The sequence below is a fragment of the Camarhynchus parvulus genome, chromosome 6 (assembly GCF_901933205.1).
Source record: "Camarhynchus parvulus chromosome 6, STF_HiC, whole genome shotgun sequence".
Lineage (NCBI taxonomy): Eukaryota > Metazoa > Chordata > Aves > Passeriformes > Thraupidae > Camarhynchus > Camarhynchus parvulus.
In genome coordinates, this window is record NC_044576.1 from 23,837,071 (window position 1) to 23,862,698 (window position 25,628).

A 25,628-nucleotide genomic window follows, 5' to 3' on the forward strand; every position below is an offset into this window, starting at 1 on the left:
ATAAAGGAGATTGTGTCTTTGCTTACAGCTACCCCATGAGTGGTAAAAAGTCATTAGATACCTTTTTAAGCTAAAAACCAATCTCTAGTGGGTGGCTTTCTCTTTCTGCTCTGCTTACTTCATGACAGATAATACTGCAATAATGGTCATGACATGGTCCAAAAATCTGCCAATTGCCCTTCTGAAAAAGGATTTTTTTTAGGGAAGTTACCCTTCATGTTCCACAGCAACACTGAAGCAGTAAATTGAGGTAAGAAAAAAGTGTTGTAGAAAATCAAGAGCTCAATGGAGAAAATGTTGCTGAGCTAGTCAGATAGCTTTGAAGAAGGATGGGTTTATTTTTCTTTGATTTGGGTTTTCTTGTTTTAACAAAGTTGCACCAAACCAAGACTGATGATGATCCTGAGCTACAGAATTCCCTTTCCAGCAGTGTGTGGTTGACTCTGGGAAATTCTAACTTCTGGCTGCAGCTCTTAAGCCAGCTGCTTCTCAGACCTAACAGTGGTGATTCAGCCCTAGTGAGCCCTGGAAGGCAGAGTTATTAAAGGTGTGCAGGGCATTCTGTGGGGCTGGAAGACATTTTGCTAAGGAAACAGTGGTGCTTTTATTATATGAATTAATGACTAGCTCTGGGTGTGCTGCCAGAGCATATTAGAATGTTAACGTGGAAGTGCTGTTCCCTTAAACCAGGCAAAGGAGTTAAGCAGGGTGTGGGTGGTTGCTGAACTTGGCTGTGGATACCCATAAAATCAGCAGGTAAAGAGGATTCCTCTGGGTGAAATGGAAATTCAGGAGATTTCTTGTTCAGCCCATAAGGGCAAAATCTATCAGCATTATTTAGGGCTTGCCATGAAAGGGTGTTTTTGAGCAGACATATTCAGAATAATTACTTTGATTTCCTGTGGATTCATATTCTCAAGAAGAATTACATCCCTGGCATTATTCTGGAATAGCTCTCCCACTTTATGTTCATGTTGCAGTTTATTCTGGAATCATTTCTCCAGGAATTCTTGCTGCTGGGCTCCCTGTGCTGGGATCACACTGGAAACATCCCCACTCCTTCCTTCTGGTCTCTAAGAAACATTTTGCAGGGAACTAGAAACAAAGGAGACTTCATGCTCATTGAGATTTTGTACAAGACTTCCTTTATTATAAATAAAGCTGCATGAGAAGATCTATACAAATTCAACAGTGTCCTGCTGTGGTTTAAGTACAGCATTGTCCATCAAGGAAGACCTTAGTCTGGAGAGTTCTGGTGTTATTGCCCATCTTGGCTGCATTGCCAAATTCATCTCTGTACTACAGTTTTGCTTCTGAGCTAACACATTACACACAGACCCCCAGTTCTAAAAAAAGACAAGTAATAAATAAAGCTGTTTACCAGGTAGGTCCTATGAGAGACAACTCCTCACTGAGCAGCAGCAAAGCTGTTACAGGTGCCTGAAGTCTCACTTCTTACCACAGAGAAAACACTGCAAAGACTTTGCATTAAAAATGGCTGGTGAACAATCACCCAATCCTCCTGCTTGAATACTGGATAAATTTTTGGATCACTTGGCTAAACTACATCTTTATACTCCTGTATATACCTGTATACAGAGCATCTTGGAAATAGAGAAACTCTTTTCTGTGGCTGCTTAACAGCAAATACCCAACACCTCCCCTTAGCAGACATTCAGCTCCTGTACAGCAATAATAACCTTAGACCAAGACATTTTCTAAGGGCAAATGGCTCCTGAGGCTATGCTGTAGATCAGTGGTTGCTATCAACCCACCACTAATTCCACTGCTTTGACAGAGCCTGTAATAAAATACTAAAACCACAAGTTGAGGGCTCAGGGAGTGGCTGGAAACCAGTGGAAGGCACTTGGAGTTCATGTGTTGAATTCACCTGGTTAGCAAATGGCAGGAACAGTATTGAGAGTCCAGGACAGGCTGTTTACTTTTCTTTAGGATGTCTCACAGAGATACAGGCATTGCCAAAGAGATGTTTGTTACTCAGGTGCCATAAGCAGTTTGGTTTTAAAAGAACGTTTTTCACTTTAAACCACAAAATCTCAGTTCTACTCCCATCCTTTAAAGCTACTTCCTATGATCACCCACCCAGATTTCAACCAAGGCAGAACTGCCCATGGGCAACACTAAAATGTCTTAAGACTTTTTTAGTGGCTGGCAGCTGATGAAACTGAATTGTCTTATAAACCTTACTTTGTGAAATTTGAGCATGGGCTCTTACTAATAGGCTAGTATTTGGTGGGCAAAGATTTGATCCTGGAGAGACAAGGAAGTCCAAGGAATGATGTGCTTCACATCATGGCCTCCTTGTACCATGGCAGAGGTGTGGTCCAAAGAAACACTGTGTACCAGGCTCTCCTCTGATGGGACATGTCTGTACCTTGGTTTCCAAGGAAGATCTCCACTCTGAGGCTGACTGAAGCACTCTTATAATCACAGAAAACATTTCCCCCCAGCAGGGATGAGTGGGTCCCCTCACAACCTAAATGCACAGACCAGATCACTTTAAAGGTGCTCAGGGCAAAATGAGCATATTGCATGTAGGAAAACTAAGCCAAGCAATTTGCTTTCAGTGGGACCAAATCCATAAATTACTTGATTCAGCTCCAGCTTCTGTTCAACTAAACCCCGTGGGAATACTTCAGGGTCAGTTTGGGCATAAGAGAGAACAGGCATACAAGTACAGAAAACAAAGAACAAAAGATTCAATCCACTTATCAGTTCAGGTTCCCTTTGAGTCTGAGCAGCAGTGCTTGGGGCTGTGTAAAGACGAGTTTGGGCACGTTTACAAGCCCTTTGCAACTGGTGCTGCAAAGCTTTGTTCTGACATTTTAATAGGGGAGTTACCTTATTCTGTTCAACAGCCTTTTCTTCTCATGGTCCTCCTGCTCAACCTTATATAAAAGTTATTTTTCTACTCTGAATGTCATTTCCTGAGAGACCTGGGTCATAAATTTGTTTCTGTTCTTTGGACAGTCTAAATTTAGACTCCTGACAGGAAATGGCAGAGAAATTCTAATTTCTCTGCGGCTGAGCTGGGAGCACATTTAGAAGCAACTTCAACCACAAGTGCTCCAGCGTGACCTGCCTGCCAGCAGTCCATGTAAAGCTGGGTCTGCTGCAGGCACTTTGCAGTAAACCTGGGCAGGTAAAATTGGCAAATCACCTGGGTTTGCAAATGACTTACACATCTTCTGAGGTAGCCTCCAGGCTCCAGTAGTGACCCACCCCCCTGTACCTCTGCTTGTCACTACCTGCTTGCCATGGCCCTTGAGATTGCTCCTGCTCTCTTTCCTACTGGGGAAAGCCTTCTTGGCTGTACTTGGAAAGCCAGGGATTTACAGCACTCGTTAGCATCAGCAATTAGTCCTGCCCTGTTGCTCTCCTGGCAGTCTCCCAGGCACTCATCACCAAGGATGCTGAAGCAAGCACTGATGATCCAAGACTTTTTCCTACTGTCGTTACCCACCAGCCTCTTCTCCCCATTCCTACCTACCCCTTACTTTCTGTTCAGAGACCCTACTTAACTACTGTGGTAATAAAAGCCAAGGGAGGCAGCACTTAGGGCATAGCTCTGCCACCATCTGTGCTTTCTTACAAACCAGGTGTGGAGACAGCAGTTACAGCTTCCTCTGCCTCTGTGTGTGAAGTGTCCCTCAGTGGTGGCAGGACAGAGAAGAGCAGACACCAATGAGGTGATGAAACAGTTTTTACCAGGAAAAGGGAAGAGAGGACGTGTCTATGGAGAGTTTGCTTAACAACTGGATAAGGCAGGATAACAAGCTTCATGCTGTGTGCTGTTCCCAGCAGTGAGACAGGATTGAATCTTCTCTCTGATGTGATCGAGAGGATTGATAAAAAGGGACCTGTGCAGTGATGGTAAAAGCATCCCTGACAGGTCTTACCTCACAGAACAACCACCCTCTTGTAAACAGGATTAAGGGAAGCCCTAGTGTAAAACTTTGCAGGGAATCCTAGTGTGAGAAAATGGTGGGAAAGCCCCCCTAGCACTGGACGCCAGGCTTCTGGGACTAGCATAAAGCAATTATGCACTGGGGCCCTGGTTTGGACCCCACACTCAGGAGGGTGAGGATCTCCTGAGTCCTCTCCTTCAGCAAACCACCTTGCTGGGGCTGGGCAGCCCACTGGCACAGCACTAACCTGCTTCCTGTGGGATTTCAGGCATTTCCATTTCTGCATTTTTTTTTTCAGCACATGCCTCAAGACTCTCCCCTGGCCATAAAGGCTGCAGCAGCTCTCCTCCTTTGCTCTCCCAGCTCAGCAAATTACAGTCTACTAGTGCAGGTCCTCAGAGCAGCAGTCTTTAAAAAGATTGAGGAGAATGTATAAAGTAGCTTTTGCCTGCATATGTGGAACAGAAGGGATGCAACATGGATCATAAGGCAGCTGCAAGCAGCACTGCCCAGATCTACTACATGTGCATCTTTTTCATCCCTTCCTTCCCTGCTGGCCTTGGCCTAATTAAAACCATGTGCAGAGAGTCACTCTCATTTGGAGGGTGATCACTTCTGCTACCAGACTTCTGAGATTGGCTTCATTACAGGATAATTTTGGAGAACTGCTTCTTTTATGAAAGCAAAACTTACAGCAGTCATAGAATCAGAATAGTTTAGGCTGGTAGGACCTTCAAAGATGATATAGTTCAAGCTCTGCTTTTCCTTTCTCTCTAGGCTGTTCTCACGCCTTAGTGCCCCTAGGTAAGGAAAACAAACAACCCAAAATGTCAGAACCCAATAGTGGTGTTTCTTTTATCTAAGATAATAAAAGTTCCTGTTCATTGATCCATACAAAATGGGCAGGAATATAAACCACTAGCCATGTTACCATGGAAGACTTGAATGAAATGGTCTGAAGACACAGACCCTGCTCTGCTACATCCTCCCACAGGAGAAAAAATGTGCAGGGGTATTTTTGAAGGATAGGACAAGCCATTTAAGTTAGTGCTGCAAGTCCAATCAAGAAGGCTTTTCTTCTTCTTCTTCTTTTTTTTTTTAACTATAGTTCCCTTTTGAAGCTGTGCTTTATTTAAGGACCTCCATCCAGGTCAGACCTTGTGCATGACCCTCCTCCTCTCCACACCAGCATGTAGACTTATGTTGCACTTCCCATTGGTGAAAGAGCTCCTGCTGTCTGCAGACAGGCTCCTTTGATCCCAAGATCCTGTCTCTGATTCCCCCACCCTCTTCTTATCTGCCCCTTCTGAAGGAAATGAAGTATTTGGCCACCATCACACCCCCACCCCCATTTGCATTGCAGGCATCTGAATAAATTACTTATATTTGTTGCTCACCACTGCTGTAGCATGACTGAGGCACAATAGAAAAAATATATTCTTAGCTGCATAAAACCAAGCTCAGCAGTGGAACAGAAACCTACTTCACCACGACATCTTCCAGTTTCTCCCTGTTCTCCCCCCCAAGCCTCTTCCTTTCAGCAGGAACCATGGCTCAGGACTGGTTCAGCTCCAGACAAGAAGCTCTACTGGCAAAGTCAGTTGTCTCCAGGAGGCTTCAGAAAGCTGCCCTCTGGACTTGTGCTTAGAGTTTGGCTTTGGTTAAAGGGGTTCCTTACGGATCCCATTGGTGTGTGCAAGGGGAATGTGCACTGTGTACTCATTTATCAGTGCAGACATGTTCCTGAGCATCTCGTGGAACGTGTCCACCATCTTCCTGTAAATGTCCCTGCGTAGCACAAAGGGACGGAAAAGGTTGAGAGGCTCGGCCTTCTGAAATATGATGGGGAAACCCAGCTCTGCTGGTACCTTCCCATTGCCAATAAAGAAGTGATAAAGCTTCTTTTCATGCAAACATTTCTCTAGGAATTTCAGCATGTCCTGTAGGCGGGCCTCCAGCTTTTCTGGGGCCCAGTCCTGGCTGGGACGTGCCTGCAGGAGATGCAGCAGCACTGTTTTCAGGTGATAGTTGGTGAGCCCGCTGGGACCTGTGAGGCTGCACTGCTTCCCATGGAGGAAGGAGAGGATCTGAAGGCAGCTGACGTGGCAGGCATTGGCAGGCAGTGTTTTGGAAACCAGCTGGATGAACCTCCTCTCATACACTGCAAAGGTGAGGAACCAGTGGGTGCTGGAGGGGACGTCTGCTGCCAGGCTGCTCCGAGGGAAGTGGGAGATGAAGTAAACATCAGAGTTCTCATACTGCACCACAGGGGTGAGGTTGAAGGCAATGGATTTCCCCGATTTAAATTTTATCTTCAGGGCTCCTGGCGAGTCCAGGAGGCTGAAGGAAAGGTCAAATTCATATTTGTGGGAGATTCTGTTCCAGGCCTTGGTGACGGCAATCTGGAACCACTTCATGACTTGGTCAGCATCCAGATATTGAGTATTTTTGAAGCACAGGAGGTCTTCCATCTCACTGCTGGGCTTGGTACTACTAACCTGGCTATGGAGGAGGCACAGCATATCTTCCCCTAGTTTAGTCTTGTCACAGATGCAACCTGTCGCATCCTCATCTGCCCTGCACACCTTGATAGTGCCATAACCTTGTTCATCTGGGGGAAAAGAGTCACCAGAGCACCAGGTCTGGCAGCGAAAGCAGTAAGGCTCCGGGGGAGCAAAAGGCACTATCAGATCGCAGACGAAGGGTTTGCGCACTCTCCAGTTCTCATACATGCTCCCCACACCCATGCAATCTTCCACTTCCATGTCAGCATCCCGGTTACAGACGCTCCTCAAGGCCTCCAGCAGGTCATCTGCAAAGCCTTCCACCATCTCCCGCATCCTGGCCATGTCTCCGGTGGTGCCCAGGATACGCTTCTCATAGAAGCTGGCCAGGACAGCCTTGTTGGGCAAGGCCACTCCTTTAAATGCTTTCCCCAGCACTGCCATGTCATCCTCTTCTCCTCCTATGTCCTGCCAATTCCCTTCCTGGAAATCCTGCCTCCAGAGCTCAATCAGCAGGAAGACGACCATGGAGAGGGCAGTCCACATATCCCATCGGACCTTTTCCTCTTTGCTTTCCTCCACTACCACTGCAGCCTTTTCCAGAGCCTTCTGTGTGGCTTCCTGGTCTGCGATTTCCTGCTCCAAGCGCAACTGCTCCAGCCGCAGGCTCTCCTCCCGCTCCTTCATCTTCTGGATGATTTCCTCTGTGTTCTCAGGGACGGTGCCATTCTCCTTAGGGAAGAAGAGCGGGTGGTTGACAATAGCTGTGATCACCAGTAGGCACACCCGGAAGAGTCCCACGGGCATGGCAGTTCCTTCCCTGGAAGAGAAAGAAAGGTGAAATGACCCATGATTTGGAATATTTTCCCTCAAGTACAAAAATAAAAGAAACTCGCCACTGCAATAAGAACTTTGACATCCTTTCCAGCCCTGGAAAATATGTTGGAATCTAAAACCACTAAGTGCACACCCATTTCTGCAAGTTATCAACCAACTTTCCAAAGAGGCTTTATCAGCTGGCGGTGAGGACAAAAGTGACTCTTATCAAATGAACTTCAAAAAACAGAACTCTGAAGGCACTTCCAGCTGTCAACCCACTACGATGCTGTTGGGCAGTATGAGAGGGCATGTCCTTCCTTTGCCTCTCCTTTAAAATTCCCTGGACAGAAAAGGAAAAAAATAAGCAGGCAGAACCTCCCCAGCTGTATAAAAGCAGGACTGGAGATGAGCACTGCTTTTCCTCAACGTAAAGTTAATATTTCAGATGTGGCAGTGGCACAGGCAGGTCTGTCCTGGCCACGTTTCATGTTAAGCATGTCTGGGAACCCACAGAGCCTGCCTGGGTCAGGGCAACCTTTACTGCCCTGCTGGTGAGCTGCACCTGGGTGGGAACAAGCCTTCACAGTTTTGTGCTACTAAGCAGGCATTAGCTCCTCCTGCCTTTCAGCACCATCAGGATCAGGCTGTGGCAAACCCTCCTGGCCCCCAGGATGGCTCATGATGGCAGTTCCAGAAAAAGGGCACAGACAGAGACTCTGCTAAAGTGGAAAGGGTTTCCTTTAGCCCAGCAGTTCTAAAAGCATCAGGGTGCTTATTTTTGGTGATTACTACACTACTGACCTGTGGAGGACATAAGTAAACACCATGGCTTTGATCCATGGGGCTCACAATGAAAGGATTTGATTCCCAACTTTCTGGGACATGGTCCCATTGTCAAGGCCTCCTAGAGGGCTGGGCCAGATGGTGCTCAGGCTAAAGCCTGGGCTATCTCCTCCCAGCTGGCATTTTTGTTTCTGGAGGGCTGGCATCACTGTCAGGAGCCCAAGTGCCTGCTTAGGGCAGTACAATCTGAAATTTTCACCCTTTGCTGTGATGTTGGAAGCTCACCAGTCCCCCTTTCTAGCAAAATCACCTCTCAGTCCTAGCACAGGAAGATCAGAAGGACAAGATGGACAAGCAAGGATATTTCTTCTTCCAGCTGGGAAATTTTAGGATAGCTGCTTTTATGCCTCAAAAGTGCTTGAGAGAGAAGGGTTTCTGTTACAGAAATAAAGTCTACCAATAACATACTTCATCAATCAGACCAGAAATAGCAATCTCATTCCTAAGTAATGCTGCTGTGGGAATGAAGCTGTTTCACAGAGAGCCAAGAGATGGTGAGGCACTCTGTGTGCTCCAGGGGCTCAGGACTGTAATTCCCACCCCCTGGAATACCTCCTTCCTGGCTTGAACCCAGCATGTTTTGGTGCCACAGCAATCCTGCCGTCCCAGCATCTGGGCAAGAAGGAAAATATCTCTGGCAATCTCATTTATGCCTCCACAGGGCACACAATAAAGACAGATCCACCCCAGTGGACCTTGTTATTGTAACTGCACAACAAACTGCTGGTTTTGATTGCAGGAACCTGGATTTCCTCAATGTGAGCAGTTACTGTACATGGGAACTGTATCCTTCAGCACACAATTATCTTTGCTTATGAGAGGGCTGGGACTGGAATAACAAGGGAAGGGAACAGGATTGAGATGCATTGTCCAAGCAGCAAGAAAATTCACACGGTGCTCAGGATAATGCTCCATGCCCCTCCCTGTGTAACATTTACCAGCTACCCTTTTATTTTAGGTCCCATGCACATGCATAGATGAATGTACTTATGCAGACATTGCTCTGGAAACAGTTTGTGGCCCTATCTTGTCCTTTTTTACATTTACATTAACTCTTTAATTCATCAGGCAATGAATTAAAGCTGAATTAATGCCCAAATCTGGGTGTTCCAGTTATTCTGTGAGCTCCACGCCTGGCCACTTTTTAAAAATAAACTGGGGTCACTGTGCATTGCAAAGGGCTTTATCAGTTTGCTGGGGCAGGGCAGGAAGTGCTGGTGAGTTCCTTTCCTTAATGCTACCCTCCTGCAGACCACGTGTGCCTTCCAAGCTTAAAAATAACATGGCCAGGGGCCAGGTGCCTCCTTCTTTGCAGTCTTGACCAGGATGACATCACTGCTCTGCTCTGCTCGACCACTGTCCCTGCAGATGAAATGTTCTATTGTTACCACATTATGTTTCACTGTTACCAGGTGTGTAAGGCTGAAAGAAGTCAGCTTCCTCAGCATCTTCTTTCTCATGCCCAGCTGCCCATGGTGACACTGCTGCCACAGGCTGCCCATCCCAAAGCTCTGCCAGCAGCAGGGGTTAGGCCAGACACCCCCAGGTCCATCAGTGGCTGGCTCAGCTGAATTCACTGTGGGTCACATTAACATTCTGGGATACCCCAGCTCATTTTGCAGCAACCTCTTCCCTCAGCAAGCACTACAGGCATCAGCCTCTGGAAACTAGAAGTGACAAGATCTTCAGATCACATTGATTTGCAAGAGGCATGTCTGTTTTTGGCTCAGAGCAAGTTCTGCTGGTCAAAACTGCCCTTTTGCTACTGCAGCTACTCACTCCAGAAAACGAAGCCAAACATTAACCTCAGTTAAGGTTTAAGGTTAATGCTGCTCAGTGGCCAAAGTCAGTGGAGCCTGCCCTTGGCAGCAGCCAGGGTGGCACAGGCAGAGCATTCCCACACCTCTCAGACACAGCTTTCCTGGCTAATATGAAAGACTCAATAAATACAGGTGAAACCAGTAGCACTGCCTGCCACGGCGCTCCAGCATTCCCCATAACAAAGGCTGCTCTTTTCCCTTGCTTTTAACTTCAGCCCAAGCTATTTAAGTCTGATAAAAATATTTATGCCTGCTCAGGCTTAGACAGCTTTTGTGTGGGGAAGAGGGAGAGAGTCCAAACCTTTCCAAGCTTGATACTAAGAAAGAGAAATGGCAATTTTTCAATCTATGCATCAAATTTAGTAATGTTTCAAATATGGGGAAAAAAAAGAAAAAGGTATTCATAAGTTTTAAAATAGCAAGTTCTCAAAGCAATCTGCAACCTTTCCTGAATTTCTCACCCTGACAGTTTTTTCCCATTTAGAGTATAAACAACATCTGGACTCAGTAACAGGCTTACATCCTACCTACCTTCTGCAGACCCTCTCGTGGCAGTCCTGGGGCTCCAAACACCCCCCAGAAGGTGCTGTGGTCACAGGTAGGCCACTCCTGCCAGTAGCCAAAGTAGCCCTTGCTCTGCTCCCTGGGCCAGGTGAGAATGCAGAGACCCCTCTTTTCTCCTATGGGCACAAAGCAGGAAAGGTGCAGGAAGACCAAAGAAAGCTGCTTGGGAAATGAAGAAGGACCAGGGTATGTGAAACCTCACTGTCTTGATGTGAAGCTGTCTCTGCTCACTGCCCAGCATGTGATGCTACTTGTTCAAACCTGCCTCTGGCACTAGAATTTGTTTCCTTCTGGGCTTTTCTGTGGCCCTCACTGCTGTAGTGACTGGGCTTCGCCAAGGTTAGGGTTAATGACCACTCTGCACAGCCCTGGGAAGTGAGGGGGCAGACACCATCCCACCCTCCAGCTGGGAGTGAAGTTTCAGAGAGATAAAAACAGCTGATCACTCTGTTGCCTGATTACAAACAATCAGCTGCATCCTGCAGCACTTGGCATGTTCAAAGGGTCCACCAAGAACACCCACAACCCTCCACCCTCAGCTCCCAGGCAGGTTAGGTCTCATCCTTTCAAACTTGAAGCTGCCTCCCCAGCTGGAGGATCCTGACCAGCTCCAGAGCAGATCCTGGATGATGCAGGAAGCCCCAAAAGAGGAAAGGGAATGATAATGCTGCTGTCATGCAGTTCAGGTTGGTGCCTTGAAGCCACAAGAAGGAGGTCAGCTCTCACCCTAGCTGGTCTGAGAACCCTTTGCTGCACAATTTACTGATGTTTGGCTTGCCTGGAGCACAGTTCCAGGTAGCACAGCATAAGGAAAGGGAAGCAGCACAGGAAGAAGCCTTCACAGAGCCAGGCAGCAGCAGCTCCACCTTCAGCTTCTTCTCCTCTTCACCTGGGAGCATCACAGAGCTCATACAGGGTCTGTGTGGACCAGCCTGAAGCAGCTGCTGCCCCTTCCCAAGCCACCCTGTCACAGGGGATTTCCCTGAGGGGCAGCCAAGTCCTTCATGGGGATGATGACAATGTCCTGTCCCTTCCAGCTACATGTGCTTAATTTCTGATGTTCCTAAGCCTTCCTCACACCCTTTTCCATATGAGCTTCAGAACCTCCTTCTCAGCCTGGCAAAGGAAAGAAAGAGATGGCAGCTTGCAGCTTGCCTCTGCAGGCTGCTCATGTGCTCTGAGCCCAGATAACCACTTGCTCTGAAGACAAGGGAATGTATTTCCCCTTCATTAACAGTGAACTTTCTTTACTCAGGAGTTCCTCATGCAGCTTTATTTTTTCAGCCATTTTATTCCTCTAAATTTTGAATCACGGTACGCAAAACATGCTCTGGCTGGTGTTCAGCAATAAACCAGGCAGGAGTGAGCTGAAGCTTTGATTCTTAAATTGGAAAAAACCAAGTCAAGCCACTGAGTGCAGTTCAGTATTACACTGGAACACGCCAAGACATCACTTACAACACACTTGATTGCTTCCTGCAGTCTGGCCGACACAAAAGGCAATGAATAGGTGGCTGCTACATTGTGTTTTGCTTTGGTAGGCTGCAAGAAAAGAGGCATTTCAAGTAGATGATAGAAAATACAGCTGGTTGGGAGGCTTTTTTCATTGAAAGCTGCCAAATTTTGAAACCAGAACTTTCATGGGAACAAATATGATTTCTGACTCTCTTATTGGGAAGGTCCTTGAGGTTTGGAAAAGACTGTGTTACTTGTTTTGACTGCAGAGACTAACAGGTCAAACCAGGCACTAAACCTGGGACTTTCTTACTGGGAAGATGTGAACCTCAGTCTGAGGGGTTTCTGCCCAGCCCAGCTGTGCTTCCTCATGGTTGCACTTCTGGGAGCTCTGCGATGCCTTCTCTTGCTGTACAACAGTGAACAAATTACCTTCTGGCCTTTGAGTGTTTAGTCTGAAAAAAGCTTCTGCTGCATATATGAAGGTCTAGTAAAGAATAAAAGTTTGCTGAAAGCCCTTAGTAATGCACCATATCCTTCTCCAATTTGCAAGTATCACTGCCACCTCTGCAGGTATTCACAGATATGATCCAGCTGCCACTGAAAGAAATCAGTTTCTCTTAGTGGGGACTACAAGATCTGATTTGTAAGAAACTTGCACAATGACAGAAAAATGGGAATTACAGAGATGCATGTCAGTATTATTGTAACTGCTCAAAACTTGAACAGATGCAGTTTCTTAGACAACCCCACACTCAACAGCACAGTGCACCCAGGACAGGCTCTTGCTCTCCCATGTCCTGAACACAATCAGCTGCAGCACACACAGCCCAGACAGGAAAATAAGGGATAAAAATCCAATTCAGAGCCTGAGCAGCACAAACTTGTGCTGTTCTTTCAGGCCCTATGAATTAAGCTCTGTGCAGGACATCAGTGGGATGAGATCTCAACTGGGACAGAACAGTGCCAGCCACAGCAGCTCTAACTCATGTTCTGACTTGTTTTTCAGCGTTCAATTAGTGCTACAGACTAAGTACCAAATTCCAGCTGCCAGCACTATCAAAACTGGTTCAGCACAGACAGGTGGGACTGGGCTCTGTCTTTGGCTCTCTACCAAAGCCTCAAGTGGGGAAGGACCAAATGCACCAATACATGAGGTGCAGTAGCCTGGATTTGAGACTGGTAACACAACCACATTTAAAACCAGAACAAACCAACTGGCCTGCACAGGACTACGGCAGTCAGGTATGGCAGAGCAACTGCCTTCCAAACCATGCCTGGAAGCCACACCCCAGATTAGCTGCTTGGCCACAGCACAGCAGTTGGACAAGGCCACTTGCCTGACAGCTATTGTTCTGCTGTTTGACTGAGAACATGAGCCTTTTGTAATTTCCATGGACATCCTGTCCCAGGCCTGCTGCTGTGCCAACGGGGTCAGTCGCGCAGCCCGCCTCGGACATCCTGCCCAACAGGTCTGCTGTGCACTTCTGGAAACAGTATTTTCCTCCTGGGGGTCACCAGATCAGGTATTTCCAAGGAAATGCTGATGCTCATCCTGTGTACAGGACTAGATAGCCCTCCCTTCCCACGGGCAGGAGGATTCAGGGGGAATAAGCACGTGAGGGGCACTGAGAGTGCTCTGGAAGCAGATATTGCTGTGCAGCCCCAGGTCCAAATGAGAGACTTTGTCAGCTTCTCTCCAAGCAGAGGAGAGCTTAACTGGCCCTAGAAAAGACAGGTAGTCTTATGTCTTCCAGTCATGTACTGCTTTTGCCATCAGGAAGCTTTTTCTCAGGCCTTGCTAAGTCTCCCTTGCTGCAGTTTGAACCCCCTAACTCCAGTGCCCACTGTGGGTACAAGTAGGATGGATTCTTTGTTTTCTCCTTGCAGTAGCACTCAGGATGTTCAGAGGCACTCCTGTCCTGCCTCAGCTTTCACTGTACACAGGTGCATTTACAAGCTGTTGCCATAAAATCCCATGGTCCCCCTTACCCCAAAGCCTAGACAGTACTTTTCCTGTATTTTTCCTGGCTCAAAGGGAGCTATTTGCCTTCTAGGGCTCTTTTCCAAAACCCAAAGAGATGTGGCACGTGTTAGATTTTCAGTTTTATCATCAAGTGGGGATTTACTGGGCCCATTTCTAAGTCATTGTTTCTCAGTGCATACCGGTATCATGCCACTAATCAAAACACTGATTAAACACGATCCTCCTCCTGCCCCAGGAGCCAGTAGCCGCCATTAAAGGCAGCTTTAACAAGTAATGAGTAACAGAGACACCTCATGTCCCCAAAGCACTCACTGTTTACTCCTTGCAAGGCTGGACCCAAGGGAGGGTGCCCATGGAGACCAGGAGACAGCCAACAGCATGAGGAGTGTGTTACTCAGCATCCTGCTCATTGCTTGAATGTGTTTTCATTGCTTTATGACCATGCAAGCCAGCTCAGCTCTCGTTAGCAAGCAGGACATATGCAGTCTGTGGAGTGCCTTGGGTTCCCTCTGCTACGGCCAAGAAGGGGATTTACAAATTGGAACACAGTGTTGGCTGCAGGAGAGGCAGGAGGGCAAAGGTACGAAGTGTGTATGTTATGTGACTCCCACCCACATATTGAGCTGTTGTAGTAGGACCACAGCCAGGAACAGCTTGTGTTTTTAAGCCAAATAAATTTTGTTTGGTTTTGTCTGTTAATAGTGAGGAAAACAACTGGAGTAAACCAAACTTCTGTGGGTTTTGTTGGTTTTGGGTTCTTTTTTTTTTTAAGAGAAGAAAAGACACAGAAAAAGGAAAAACCCCTTAGCTTACCACCCTTACCAGCACCCTCCTCCTCCAACCCAACATGATGGGAGCCTGGGCAATAGTTGGTCATTCCCTTGCACAATCCTTCCTCAGCACAGATGGACAAACACCCCTGCTGCTCCACCAAGAGCCTGAGAGTGTCAACCACAATGGATGGAGCACTGCCACTGCACAGATCCTCTCTGGCCTCCACCTGGTGCTCATGTTGGGCCCTGCTCTGGCTGTCACCCCCTCAGCCACACAACAGCTCCTTGCACGTGAGGCAGCCATGGCTCATGGGTCCCACCTGGCAATCACCTCAGGGAGAGGTGCTGAGTAGAGAAAGAGATCAATTGACAAGATGTTTGTTTAAATCTGCCCTCCTTTTCCCCATTTACTTCCCAGCAAGGTGGAAAAACCCCACACCAGTGTTGTTAAATCAGGCAGTGGTTACCCTGGCTCTCCTCATCCTGTGGTAAGAATATGCATCCTTGTACATTCAACTTAATCGTGCACCCACTGGAACAAATGCTTTGGTATTAAAATAATTGGTGGAAGCATTATTAGAAAGTTGATTTCCCAGCAGGGATACAACACTCCAGCACATCTCAGAAGAGCACATGTGGATGTTGGCAGGGCTCAGACATGACTTGCAGAGCGATTACATTTTACACATGACACTATCAAGTCCCATTTCAGCCATGAACAATGAGCACTTACATATTACAGACAGTGGAAAACACAGTAGTCACCAGACATTTCCACACTGAGACACTGAACAAAAACACAGCAAAAAGAAATTATCATCTTGGGTTGGGAATCTGGCTGATCTGAGATCTTCTACTCCATCACAGTCTTGACTCAGTGACAAAGCCACACTCATAGGTCAGGAAACCTGCAGGCCCAACTATCTGCTTAACCAGGACCCAAAACCACTGGATGGGATCGAAGGTTTGTGTGATATTGGACCACTGTTTTGCTAACTAGTCACTGCTGTTTGTATTCAAACAATAGGGAAAGAACTGCATTTAAAAGCTGGCTATTGTTGCCAAAACGTCACCACAGAAATCAAAAGCAACGCTTTATTCTGTTGCCTGAAATCCCAGCTTTTTTTTTTAACACAATATAGTACTTTAAATAAACTAAAAAACAAAACACAACCCAACTGACTGTGAAAGCCCCTGCAGGGATGGGTAGAGGGTGTGGAAGGAAAAGAGAACAAGAGCACTTTTACTGCATTGCCCCATTTCCTTGCCCCTCACCAAGATGACTCCCTGATCTAAGCAGAGACACTGCATTGCACACAGCCTCTGAGGAAAAATCAAATCCTCTTACTTCATTACCTAATGACTCTAGAAAAGATCAGGAGAAACAACACAAATACTTTGGGAAGCAGAAATCCCAGTCTTGGCTCACTTGCCATAAACCTAAAAACTGCCAAGGCAGACGCATGCACAAAAATATGTTGGCTGCAGAGTACTTCTGGCTAATCCTGCTCTTCAAAATGAGTTTGAACAAATAAAAAGCAGCACAAGAAAGCAAAGTCATACAAGAAAACAAACTGCCCCACTTCCCTATAATATTTCCCTGAAGCTCATTCTTTCAGCACCCGTGGCCACCAACCCAGAGCCATTTTCACCCAAGGGAATGACTCAGAGACAGGCTATTGCCACATGCATTCATATTTAATAATTTCCATGCACTCTCTGCTCAGTCCCCTCTTCTTACCAAGAAAAGGAAACATCTCTAAGCTCTTTGTTTTGCTGAAGAATTTGTAAACTGAATGCTGGGAAGAAAAACACTATAAAGACTCAAGGGGAGAGGAGCTATGTAACTTGCAGTGCTGCAGCAGAAATATCAAACACACACACGTATTAACGTTGTGAAGCCACGTGGTTTTCATTTGGGATGTGTGGGGTGAGCACATATGGTTGCTTTCTTCATACCCTAAGCACAACAAAGGAAGGCTTTGTTTGAAAGCCAAGGGACAGCCTCTCACTTAAAGCTGAGTTACAACGTCATGGGAGCTGTGAGTCATGGCTGGGGCCCCTGCTCACAGGCACAAAACCCCTCTGCTGCAGCAGGCAAGGAGCTCAGCAAGGAGTACAGCATCCAGCTCCGCATGGGAGACCCAACGCGTCCAGGACTAGCAGCAAACACAGGGCTGAGCTGAGAGCACGTGTTGTGGACACCTTAGCACACAAACACATCCCCTTCAGTCAACATTCCTGCCTGTAACTCTGTCAGAGCGTGAGATCATAGCCCTGCACCTCTTCCAAAAGCACAATGCAGCTATGAATCAACAGGAAGGTGGGATAAACATAATCCAAGCACCCTCAGACCATCTTTTGATTTTGGCTGCAGAAGAGCATGGCCATGATTCTTGGACTGAGCATAGCTAGGTGGGAGCTGAGCAAAGTAGCTCACTAGGGGGGACCACACTAGAGCTCTGTCCTTAAGTCACCTACTGTGCCAGATAATTTGTGTCATTGTGTGTTACAGGAGAGGAGACTCAACTGATGGATTCCAGCTACCCAAAATAAAGACATCCCCTCCATTCTTGCCCCTGCAAGACTGGAAGATAGGGGCAGGTTTTAATTACCACGAAGGAGTTGCAATCTGCAGTGCAGAGGTGTCTGTGTGCTGCTGAAACTTCAAGTATTTTCCCTCACATTTCCAATAGTCCCAATGTATTTTGTTGCTAAATCCCCAAAGGGCTTTAGAAATAAAATTCTCCTCTGAAACCAGTGGCAGAAAGGCACCTGAACATCCAGGAGGAAACAGATTAGGATTGAAGCATTCTGGGTGCAGATACAGAACACCAAGCCCTTCTGAGAAGCATTACAGTGTGAATATCAAGTGTGACATTTTAAGCTTGAGAACATCTCCTTAGCTCTGCCTCTGGTACGTGTTAACACTCTACAAGAGCTTAAAAAATAGGAAAAAGAGGTCTGAAAAAGTAATAGAATTTCTTCCCTGCCTACACGCATGGCTTACACTGTGCCTTGATGATTTCTGGCAAGTCTCTGTTTACTTTGTTCTGAAAAACTTCCAGCAAATCTCTGCCTCCTAAGGCAGTCTAGACTACTGCTTAGCTGCCCCTACCTGCAGGAAAGTCTCCTTATCACTGCATGTGCTTTCTCCAAAACAAGCTGTTTGGATCCCTGCTGGGATCCTGGCACAGGCAGGTGGTATCTTGTCTTAGGGAGCTTCTCTACCTCCTTGCAAACAGCGTGGGAACCATTTGCTCCCATTCCTCATCAGGTGCTCACTACCAAACCCTCTGCAACTTGGAAGAGCTGAAAGCAAGGCACTCGAGCTGATTTACATTGGTTTTTCTGGGTCTTACCACAAATTCTACCTTTTCAACTGAAAGCACCCATCATCCCCAGAGGCAACGCAGGGAAAGACGAGCTGAACCACACAGGTGGCTCAGCTGACACCTTCTAACTCACATCCCTTTTCCCGCTCAGGCACAAGAACCTTCTCTACGTGCTCTTCCCCTGGTTTCAAAAGTGAAGGAACATTAACAGTTTTCCTTTGCCAGGCAACCAGAATAACCCAATGAGCTGGAGACTGTGCCTAGCAGGGCTTAAAGTCTGCAACAGCTGGCTGCAATGGTCCTCATCCTTGCCAACACCATGCTTGGTTTTTCTGAGCCACATACATGGCAGTGGGATGCATCAGATGTTTTCCATATACCTGCTGAAAAAGCATCTCTGCCTTGAGGCAAATATTGCTGATACAAATAACTTGCTAGATCAGCCAGAAAAACCTGCCTCTGGAGGAGGGATAATAATGAAACATGGTGAATGGAAAGGAAAAAGAGAAAGAGCTTCATTTACACACAGGAGAATGGCAATGGGCCAGCTCTCACAGCTTTGATCGGGGCTGGCTGGAGGAGCATGCCAGGGAACTCTCTGAGCTGAGTTTTGCTAGAGCAGAGCAGCTGTTTGAACTCTGTGATGGGAAAAAGGGGACAGACACCACCCAACACAGATCCAGAATAAATAAGTAAAATATAAAAAAAAAATCACATGGAGTGCATGAGCTAACAGGTACTCAGAGCTGTAGCAGGACATTGCGGCAGCCAGGAGTGCTTATCTGGCAGCTCCATCTGTCATCAGCTCCAGCTCTTGCCCTCCCACCACTGCTACCCATAGAGCCTCCTGCCACACACATGACAGCACTGCCAGACATCTTGGTTTCACCCAGTTCTTCTTTCAGTGTTTTTAGGGGTTTTCATGCAAACATGAAAACTCGACACGTCGCTGGCTTGTGAAAGCACCATTTCCCTTTGTCTGCCTCTGCTGTCACCCTTGATCATCTGAAGTTGCCCAGGCACTTCCAGGCATCTGCTCCCCCACTAACACTTACAAGAGGGGAATTCCAGTACTTTCCCAGTCTGGTTAAGGTACTTCTGGCAAGTTCTCCTCCACAGCAGAAAATGCATCAGTAACTGATGTCAGCAAAGCTTCGGACCCTTGGTTCCCCTCTGCCATCACTCTCTGACTAGATCTCAACTGTACCAAGCAGTCAGATAGGACCAATTTTATATTGAAAGTCCAAAAGGGAGAGGCTGTTAACACTGATCTTCCACACTGAAGCAATTTCCAAATTAAACCTTCACAACATTGCTACTTTAGCTTTGCAAGAAACTGTCTGTACCTCACTGCTGGGAACATTTCTAAAATATGAGCCACAACAATTTCCTTTCAGCTTTTCTGCTGCAAGGCTCAAGATCTCCTAGTGAGAGCCCATCAAGAAGCTTTTTTAAATCACATCAAATATGGAAGGAAGAATGACCCCTGGAGCACTTACCTGCTACACAGCTTTGCAGGTGCTCATTAAACTTCACATTACTACAATCACCGTGATGCAGAGAAGACTCAATTCAGTCACCCGCCACTGAAGCACAGCCAGGAAGTCTGCAAAACACAGAGAATGAATGAGGAAGTGCAGGCAGAAGATGGGTAAATAATGCAGTTATCTAAATTATGGATTGATTAAAAGAGAGATTAACTCACCCCCTTACCTAATAAAATGATCATAAAAGCTCAAGAGACCAGGAATAATCCGTTTGAAGTGATCGGGGAAGAGTTAAAACTCTGCTTCTCCCATGCGTGTCAGCAAGCAAGGACTTCCCTCCTCTGATTCCATCCTCACCCACCAGCACTCTCCTTTTAAAATGGATTAGGGTCAAATGAGCAGCTGCATAAGTGCAAGGGCTGGGACAGTTTTGTCTGGGATTGGTTTGTCTAGAAAAGGCATCTAGCTTCTGTAAGCAGCTTGTAAGGTAGAAATACTTGCTCGGGGAGTTGGGTTTACAGAGCTAATGGAGAAACAGAAACAGAAGAGGCAGGAAGCAAGGGTAAGAGCACAGGAAGATGTGAAACACAGAACCGCAAAAGATAAACTAAAATATTTTAGGATAGAGAAGTGAAGAAATTTTATATGCAACAGGAAATAACCAGGAGGAGGAGAAGACCAAACAAGCTGGTTGCAGGCAGAGAACAGAGACATTCTTCTTCCCCAGCTGCATACAAATGGGCTGGGGAGGAGGAATGCACCTCCCTCATTTCCAGCTACCACCACTTCAAACTTTCCCACTGTCCTTGTCCAAAGTCTGATGAAACTATCAGTGTGGGCTGAGCTGAGCCTGAAGCCCATTTTAAGGGCTCAGCATTAGCTTGATGCATCCTTGCTCTCTTGAACTCCTTCAGTTCCTCCCACGTATCTGCTTTGACCAGACAGTGTGTACAGTTTCATTTCTCTGTTTCCATCTTCCACTGTGAGGCCAAATTGGGCAAATGGGCTCTGCCCAGCCCTCCCATCCTGCAGGGCTGTTGGTACCTCTGCTCAACCAGTGTGCCACAACACCAGCAGCAGCACAGACTGCTGAGCACAGGAGAAAGACACCCCAAGCCCCAAAGGTCTGGATCCGCACTGTAATATCCCAGTGGATATTTGTAAACCCTCAGGGCCTGCAATGTCTGGTCTCATGGTGGCTCAGGGCCAGTGAGGTAGAGCAGGTGTGTCTGCTTGGAGGAAAGGAGCTATTAAATGCTGGGCAGGAACTGCTTCTATGGGACATACAATTCACTTGTTCAGATAATTTTTAAATCTCAAAAGAGAGGGTTTTAGTTAGGGTCTCCCTCAACTTTGTTTGTAGATGTTGGAGAGACCCTAAATAAGCTTTATGGGTTAGTCAAGGTCTGGAAGGCCAAAATGATGTCCCTCCAGAACCTTCAGGCTGAACAACTCTCTCAGCTTGTTTTGATAGGAGAGGTGCTGCAGCACTGTGATCATCTTTGTGGCATCCTTTGTACTTGCTCCAAGAGTTCCATGTCCTTCTTGCACTGAGAACCCCAGAGATGGATGCAGCACTGCGGGTAGAGTCTCAGCAGAGTGGAGTAGAGGGGCAGAATCCCTTCCCTGACCTGATGGCCATGCCGCTTTGGATGCAGCCCAGGACACGTTTGGCTTTCTGGGATGCAGGCACACATTGCTGCACTGATCCAGTTTTTCATTCAGAGAGACTGCTCTCAATGAGTTCTCCCAGTCTGTCCTCATATCTGGGGTTGCCCCAAACCAGGTGCAGCATCTTGCACTTGGCCTTGTTGAACTTCTGAGACTCTTGTGGGCCCACCTCTCAAGCTTGCCCAGGTCTCCCTGGATGCCATCCTTTTCCTCTGTTGTGCCAACAGCACCACACAGCTGTGTGTCATCTGCAAAGCTGCTGAGGGGGCACTTGATCTCACTATGCCACTGATCCAGGTATTAAAGACACCAGTCCCTGAGGGACACAACTGACTATCACCTGGACAGAGCCGATGACCACAACGCTCTGGATGTGTCCATCCAGCCAAATCCTGATCCACTGAACAGTCAACCCTTCCAATTCATTTCTCTGCAGTTTGGAGATGAGAATATCATATGGAATCATGTCAAAGGTCTTACAGAAGTCTAGGTATGTTACATTAATCTCTCTTCTCTTGCCAAACATTGCAGTCACTCCATCATAGAAGGCCACCAGATTGGTCAGGCATGATTTGCCCTCAGTCAAGCCATGCTGGCTACCTCAAATCACCTCTTTTTCTTGCATAAGCCTTCTTAACACTGCTTCCATGAGGAAGTCTGAGCAGCCCAGCACAATGTTTGTTCTGAGCCAGCCCTATATGAGAGCCTCCTCTCCTTGACAGAAATGAAAGCTGTCCCTGCTCCAGCGAAGCTCAGCAGCTGATGTGGCCTTCAGGTCATGGCAGTAAAACCTGTTTGTTTTGCTGCTGGTCAGGGTTGGCTCAGCCAGCTTTGCATGGTCCACGTGTGTGTGGGTAAGAATAAACAAGCTAAAAACAGAGTCCTGCTGCAGCTACACCCCAGGCCAGCTCTCCATCCCTCAAGCTGCTTGAAGGTTGGCCACCTGCCTTCCTGCCTGCCCCAAGGAGTGAGCAGGAAGAAGGTTTTGCTTACACAGCTGAGCCCACATCCCTGCAAAACCTGGAATTCATGGTTGGGCACATGACAGTGCTGCCCATGCACACCCTGGCCACGTTCTCTCCCTCCAGCCTGGAAACCAGAGTCTCTACCTCTTTCTGCCACCCAACAATTACAAGTGCTGATGGAAAATATGCTGCCTGGCAGCAAACCTGCTTTTTCCCCAGTATAAATGGATTGGAATAACACTTGGGAGAGAAAAAGCTGGCCCACCCAACAGTCCATTTCAAAGAGGATCTAAAGGAACAAGCCAGAAACTTTTTTCAGCTTCCTTTTCCATTGCACCATTGCTATGGATTGCAATTGTAATTCTGCAAAGCAGAGTGAGCAGGACACGACAGCACAGGACAGCAGGGAGACTCAAGCAGGCTCTTCATGGAGCTCATATACTGTGTTAATTCATTTGCAGGCAAGCCCAAGATACTGAAACCACAGTCAACAGGTAGACAGTTGTAAAAGCCAGACTAAAATTGTCCTTTGGAAAACCATAGCATTTTACTTAAAAAACAAACTCAGAAATTAGTGAGATCAGTTTGTGCAACACCAGTGTTAGGTTTCTGTGGATCAGGTTCCTTTCCCATATTAGTCATTGCCAAGCAAGAAGAATCACAGGCCCTGGCATCCCTCTGAGACATCATGCAGAGACGCACAGGAGCCCTTATTGCCATGGATAGCACCAACAAAAAAACAAAACAGGAGCAGGACATGCAGCTTTTGGCAGCTGTAGTCATCAGATGGCCCAAATAAATTATTCAGAAAAACCTAATTCCTCAGCCACTGATCAGGGCTATTTAGTCTGACTTGAGGGGGAAAATAAAGGGTTTAAAAAAAAATAAAAAATAAGCTGTTCTTAGTATATAGTAATGCTCCAAGCAACAAAAAGAGAAAGACAGGTGAGGGGCCACCACCTGAGCTCTTGATAAACAAGTTCAGTGCCTCTGGTGTGTACAGGGTGCTTCTTCCTTGCAGATGTCATTGGTGTGGACACAGATAGATCACTGAGTCCTGTACACACAAGTCATGCAAGCAAAAAATAGTGTCATCTACAGCAAGGAGCCAAGAAGCCCTCAGGACTGGTCCCAGTACTCACACTGGTTCTCAGAATTTGGGAAATCAATCCACCTTTCTCCACATTTGTGGCAATCACACTTAATATATGCAGTTCCCCTGTGAGAGCAGCATGAAGTATCTATTGTGCTGAAAACAAAGTTGAAGAGAAGGCTTGAAGCTTTTATTCCTAATTTGTATGCTCTACTTTTGTTTGAGGACTAAGAGAACCCCTTTCACTTATACTAAGGAAAATCTGACTTTAAAAGCAGATGGCTATGAAGGTGGCCAGAATCACTTTAGTCAGAGCTGCAGAAGAGCATTACCATCATCACCAAACCCATCTAAAAAACTTCACACAACACAGTACGCTGCACTACAGCAGCTCTCCCGTCCAAGTGCTGGTTCCATGGTGGCTCAGGTCCTTGCCTGGCAGCTCATGGCAAACTTGTGCCTGAAGGACACGCACAGGGTATGGGTGAGGCCTGTAGCCCTCATTAAAAACATATGAATAGTAATGTTCACTCAGAGACGCTGCTCATTTTGCCTGACCACGTAAGAGATGCCAACAGCAACATGTCCTATTTTCCAGAAGGATTTTAGCACGGCAGTTCCCAAGAGAACTGCTTTGGTGGGAGCCTGCCAAGCTGAAGACGCAAAGGCCAGTAAGGCTCGCGTTCTGCACATCGGTTTTACAGCCCATTGACTGCCAATATCACAGTCCTGGCTCACTCTGCTTTGAGCTACAAATACCTGCTGGCCACCTTCAGAAACATGCCTACACACATGAAGAGCAGCTCTACTGAAAGTATCCCTCCAGCTCCACTGAAAGCTTCACTCCTTCTCTCTGTGCTCTTTGGTGAGATGTTGTGTATCTCAGAAGAAAGAAGTTTTAAACCCATGCCGTGTAACACTGAACATGCAGCGAGGCTCAGTGATGCATTTTGCATGGACTGTACATGTCCGAGGTCAGCGCTGGCCCCAGGACACCACGGGCTGTGTCACCAGCAAAGGGCGATGGCCGAGAGGTCTCTGCTCACTCGGCTCGGTCCCGCCGAGTCCCCGAGGGGCTGCGGCCGCTCTCCCGCCGCCCGGCGCGTCCGGCTCCCGCCTGGGCTGCAGGGAGAGGGATGCCCAAAGCTCTGCAGAACTTTGGTGGGCGCAGTACCCCCTCCCAGGGGCCCGACCCTGCCGGTGCCACGGTACCCACCGAGATGGAGCGCACGCACAAAACAAAAGTTACCCCGTCAGGAGAACCGGGGGACAGCCACACCAACGCGACCCGCCGCGGGCAGCCCGCACGGCCGCTCCATCCCGACCCGCATCCCCGCACTCCCGGGCGCGCTCCGGGTCCCCGGACAGACTTACCAGGCCAGGCCGGGCCGGGCCGGGCCGGGTCGGCGGCCCCGCTCCGGGCGCTCCGCGCACACCGGCGCTGTCGGCGCGGCTCCCGCTCGGCGCGGCTCGGGGCAGAGCCCGCCCCGCCCGGGCTGCCGCTGCTCTCTGGTTCGCTGCTTCTCTCCTCCTTCAAGCCACCCCCGCCAGCCCTAGGAGCCCAGCCGTGCCCCGGCGGGCGGCAGCCAGCTGTCTGATCTCGTCCTCGGCTCCCCCATTAGCTTCCCAGATGGTGCTGGACCGCGGGCACGGCGGACGGAGAGGAAATGCGCTCATCTTGCTTCTCGGATGTGCTCTGACCTCCTGGTGGTCGTGCCTGAAAGTCAGGAAAGCAGTTGAAACGCGGGACCTCGTGTGCTGTTCTTATCAAAGCAAAGGAGTAGATCTCGGAACTGCTGGCCCATTTTCGTGCTCTAAGCTGGCGCAAGTAAAAAGCTGTGGAGCTGCTAACATCCTTCCCCAGAAGTGGCCCAGAAGTGGTACTAGTTTCTCTAGAATCATTGTGTATCCTGAGTTGGAGGTGACCCACAGGGTCAACTCCTGGCCGTGCACATGACAACCCCACCATGTTCCTGACAGTTTGTCTGAACGCTTTTTGAATTCTGACAGGCTCGGTCCTAGTAGGGATGAGGGAAATGAGGCACAGCAAGTGTTAGCTAATGTTCGGGGCCACAGTAAAGGATTTTTGAAAGTGTTTTCAAACACTACCCTCATTCTAGAGTTAAAAGCCATCTTCTTGTATTTCTCACAAAAATAAGTTTTCTCAACAACCATCAGTTTCACAGGAAGTTTAAGGGCACGAGCATAGTAACATCTATGTGACTTAGGGAACTATATCGTACCCCTCCTCTTTCAACAGCATTGCAACAACTGGTTTATATTACTACTGCTCTGGCATGTTGCATGTTCTCCAGCACCACTGCTTTGATTATTTTTAAGCTCAGATGGTGGACATGTGCGGTGGTGGGTGACAGTCTGTGTT

At 47.6% G+C, this 25,628-nt stretch overlaps 1 protein-coding gene across 1 annotated transcript; it reads right to left on the minus strand.

Annotated features, from left to right (window-relative positions):
- Positions 1-1,352: 1,352 nt before the first annotated feature.
- Positions 1,353-24,914, minus strand: ITPRIP (inositol 1,4,5-trisphosphate receptor interacting protein). Its single transcript, XM_030951671.1, has 3 exons — positions 24,620-24,914; positions 19,529-19,635; positions 1,353-7,253 (listed from the first exon to the last, which is right to left on the minus strand). Exon 3 carries the CDS (start codon positions 7,238-7,240, stop codon positions 5,591-5,593), a length of 1,650 nt encoding a protein of 549 aa, XP_030807531.1. The 5' UTR covers positions 7,241-7,253; positions 19,529-19,635; positions 24,620-24,914; the 3' UTR covers positions 1,353-5,590.
- Between the last annotated feature and the right edge of the window lie 714 nt (positions 24,915-25,628).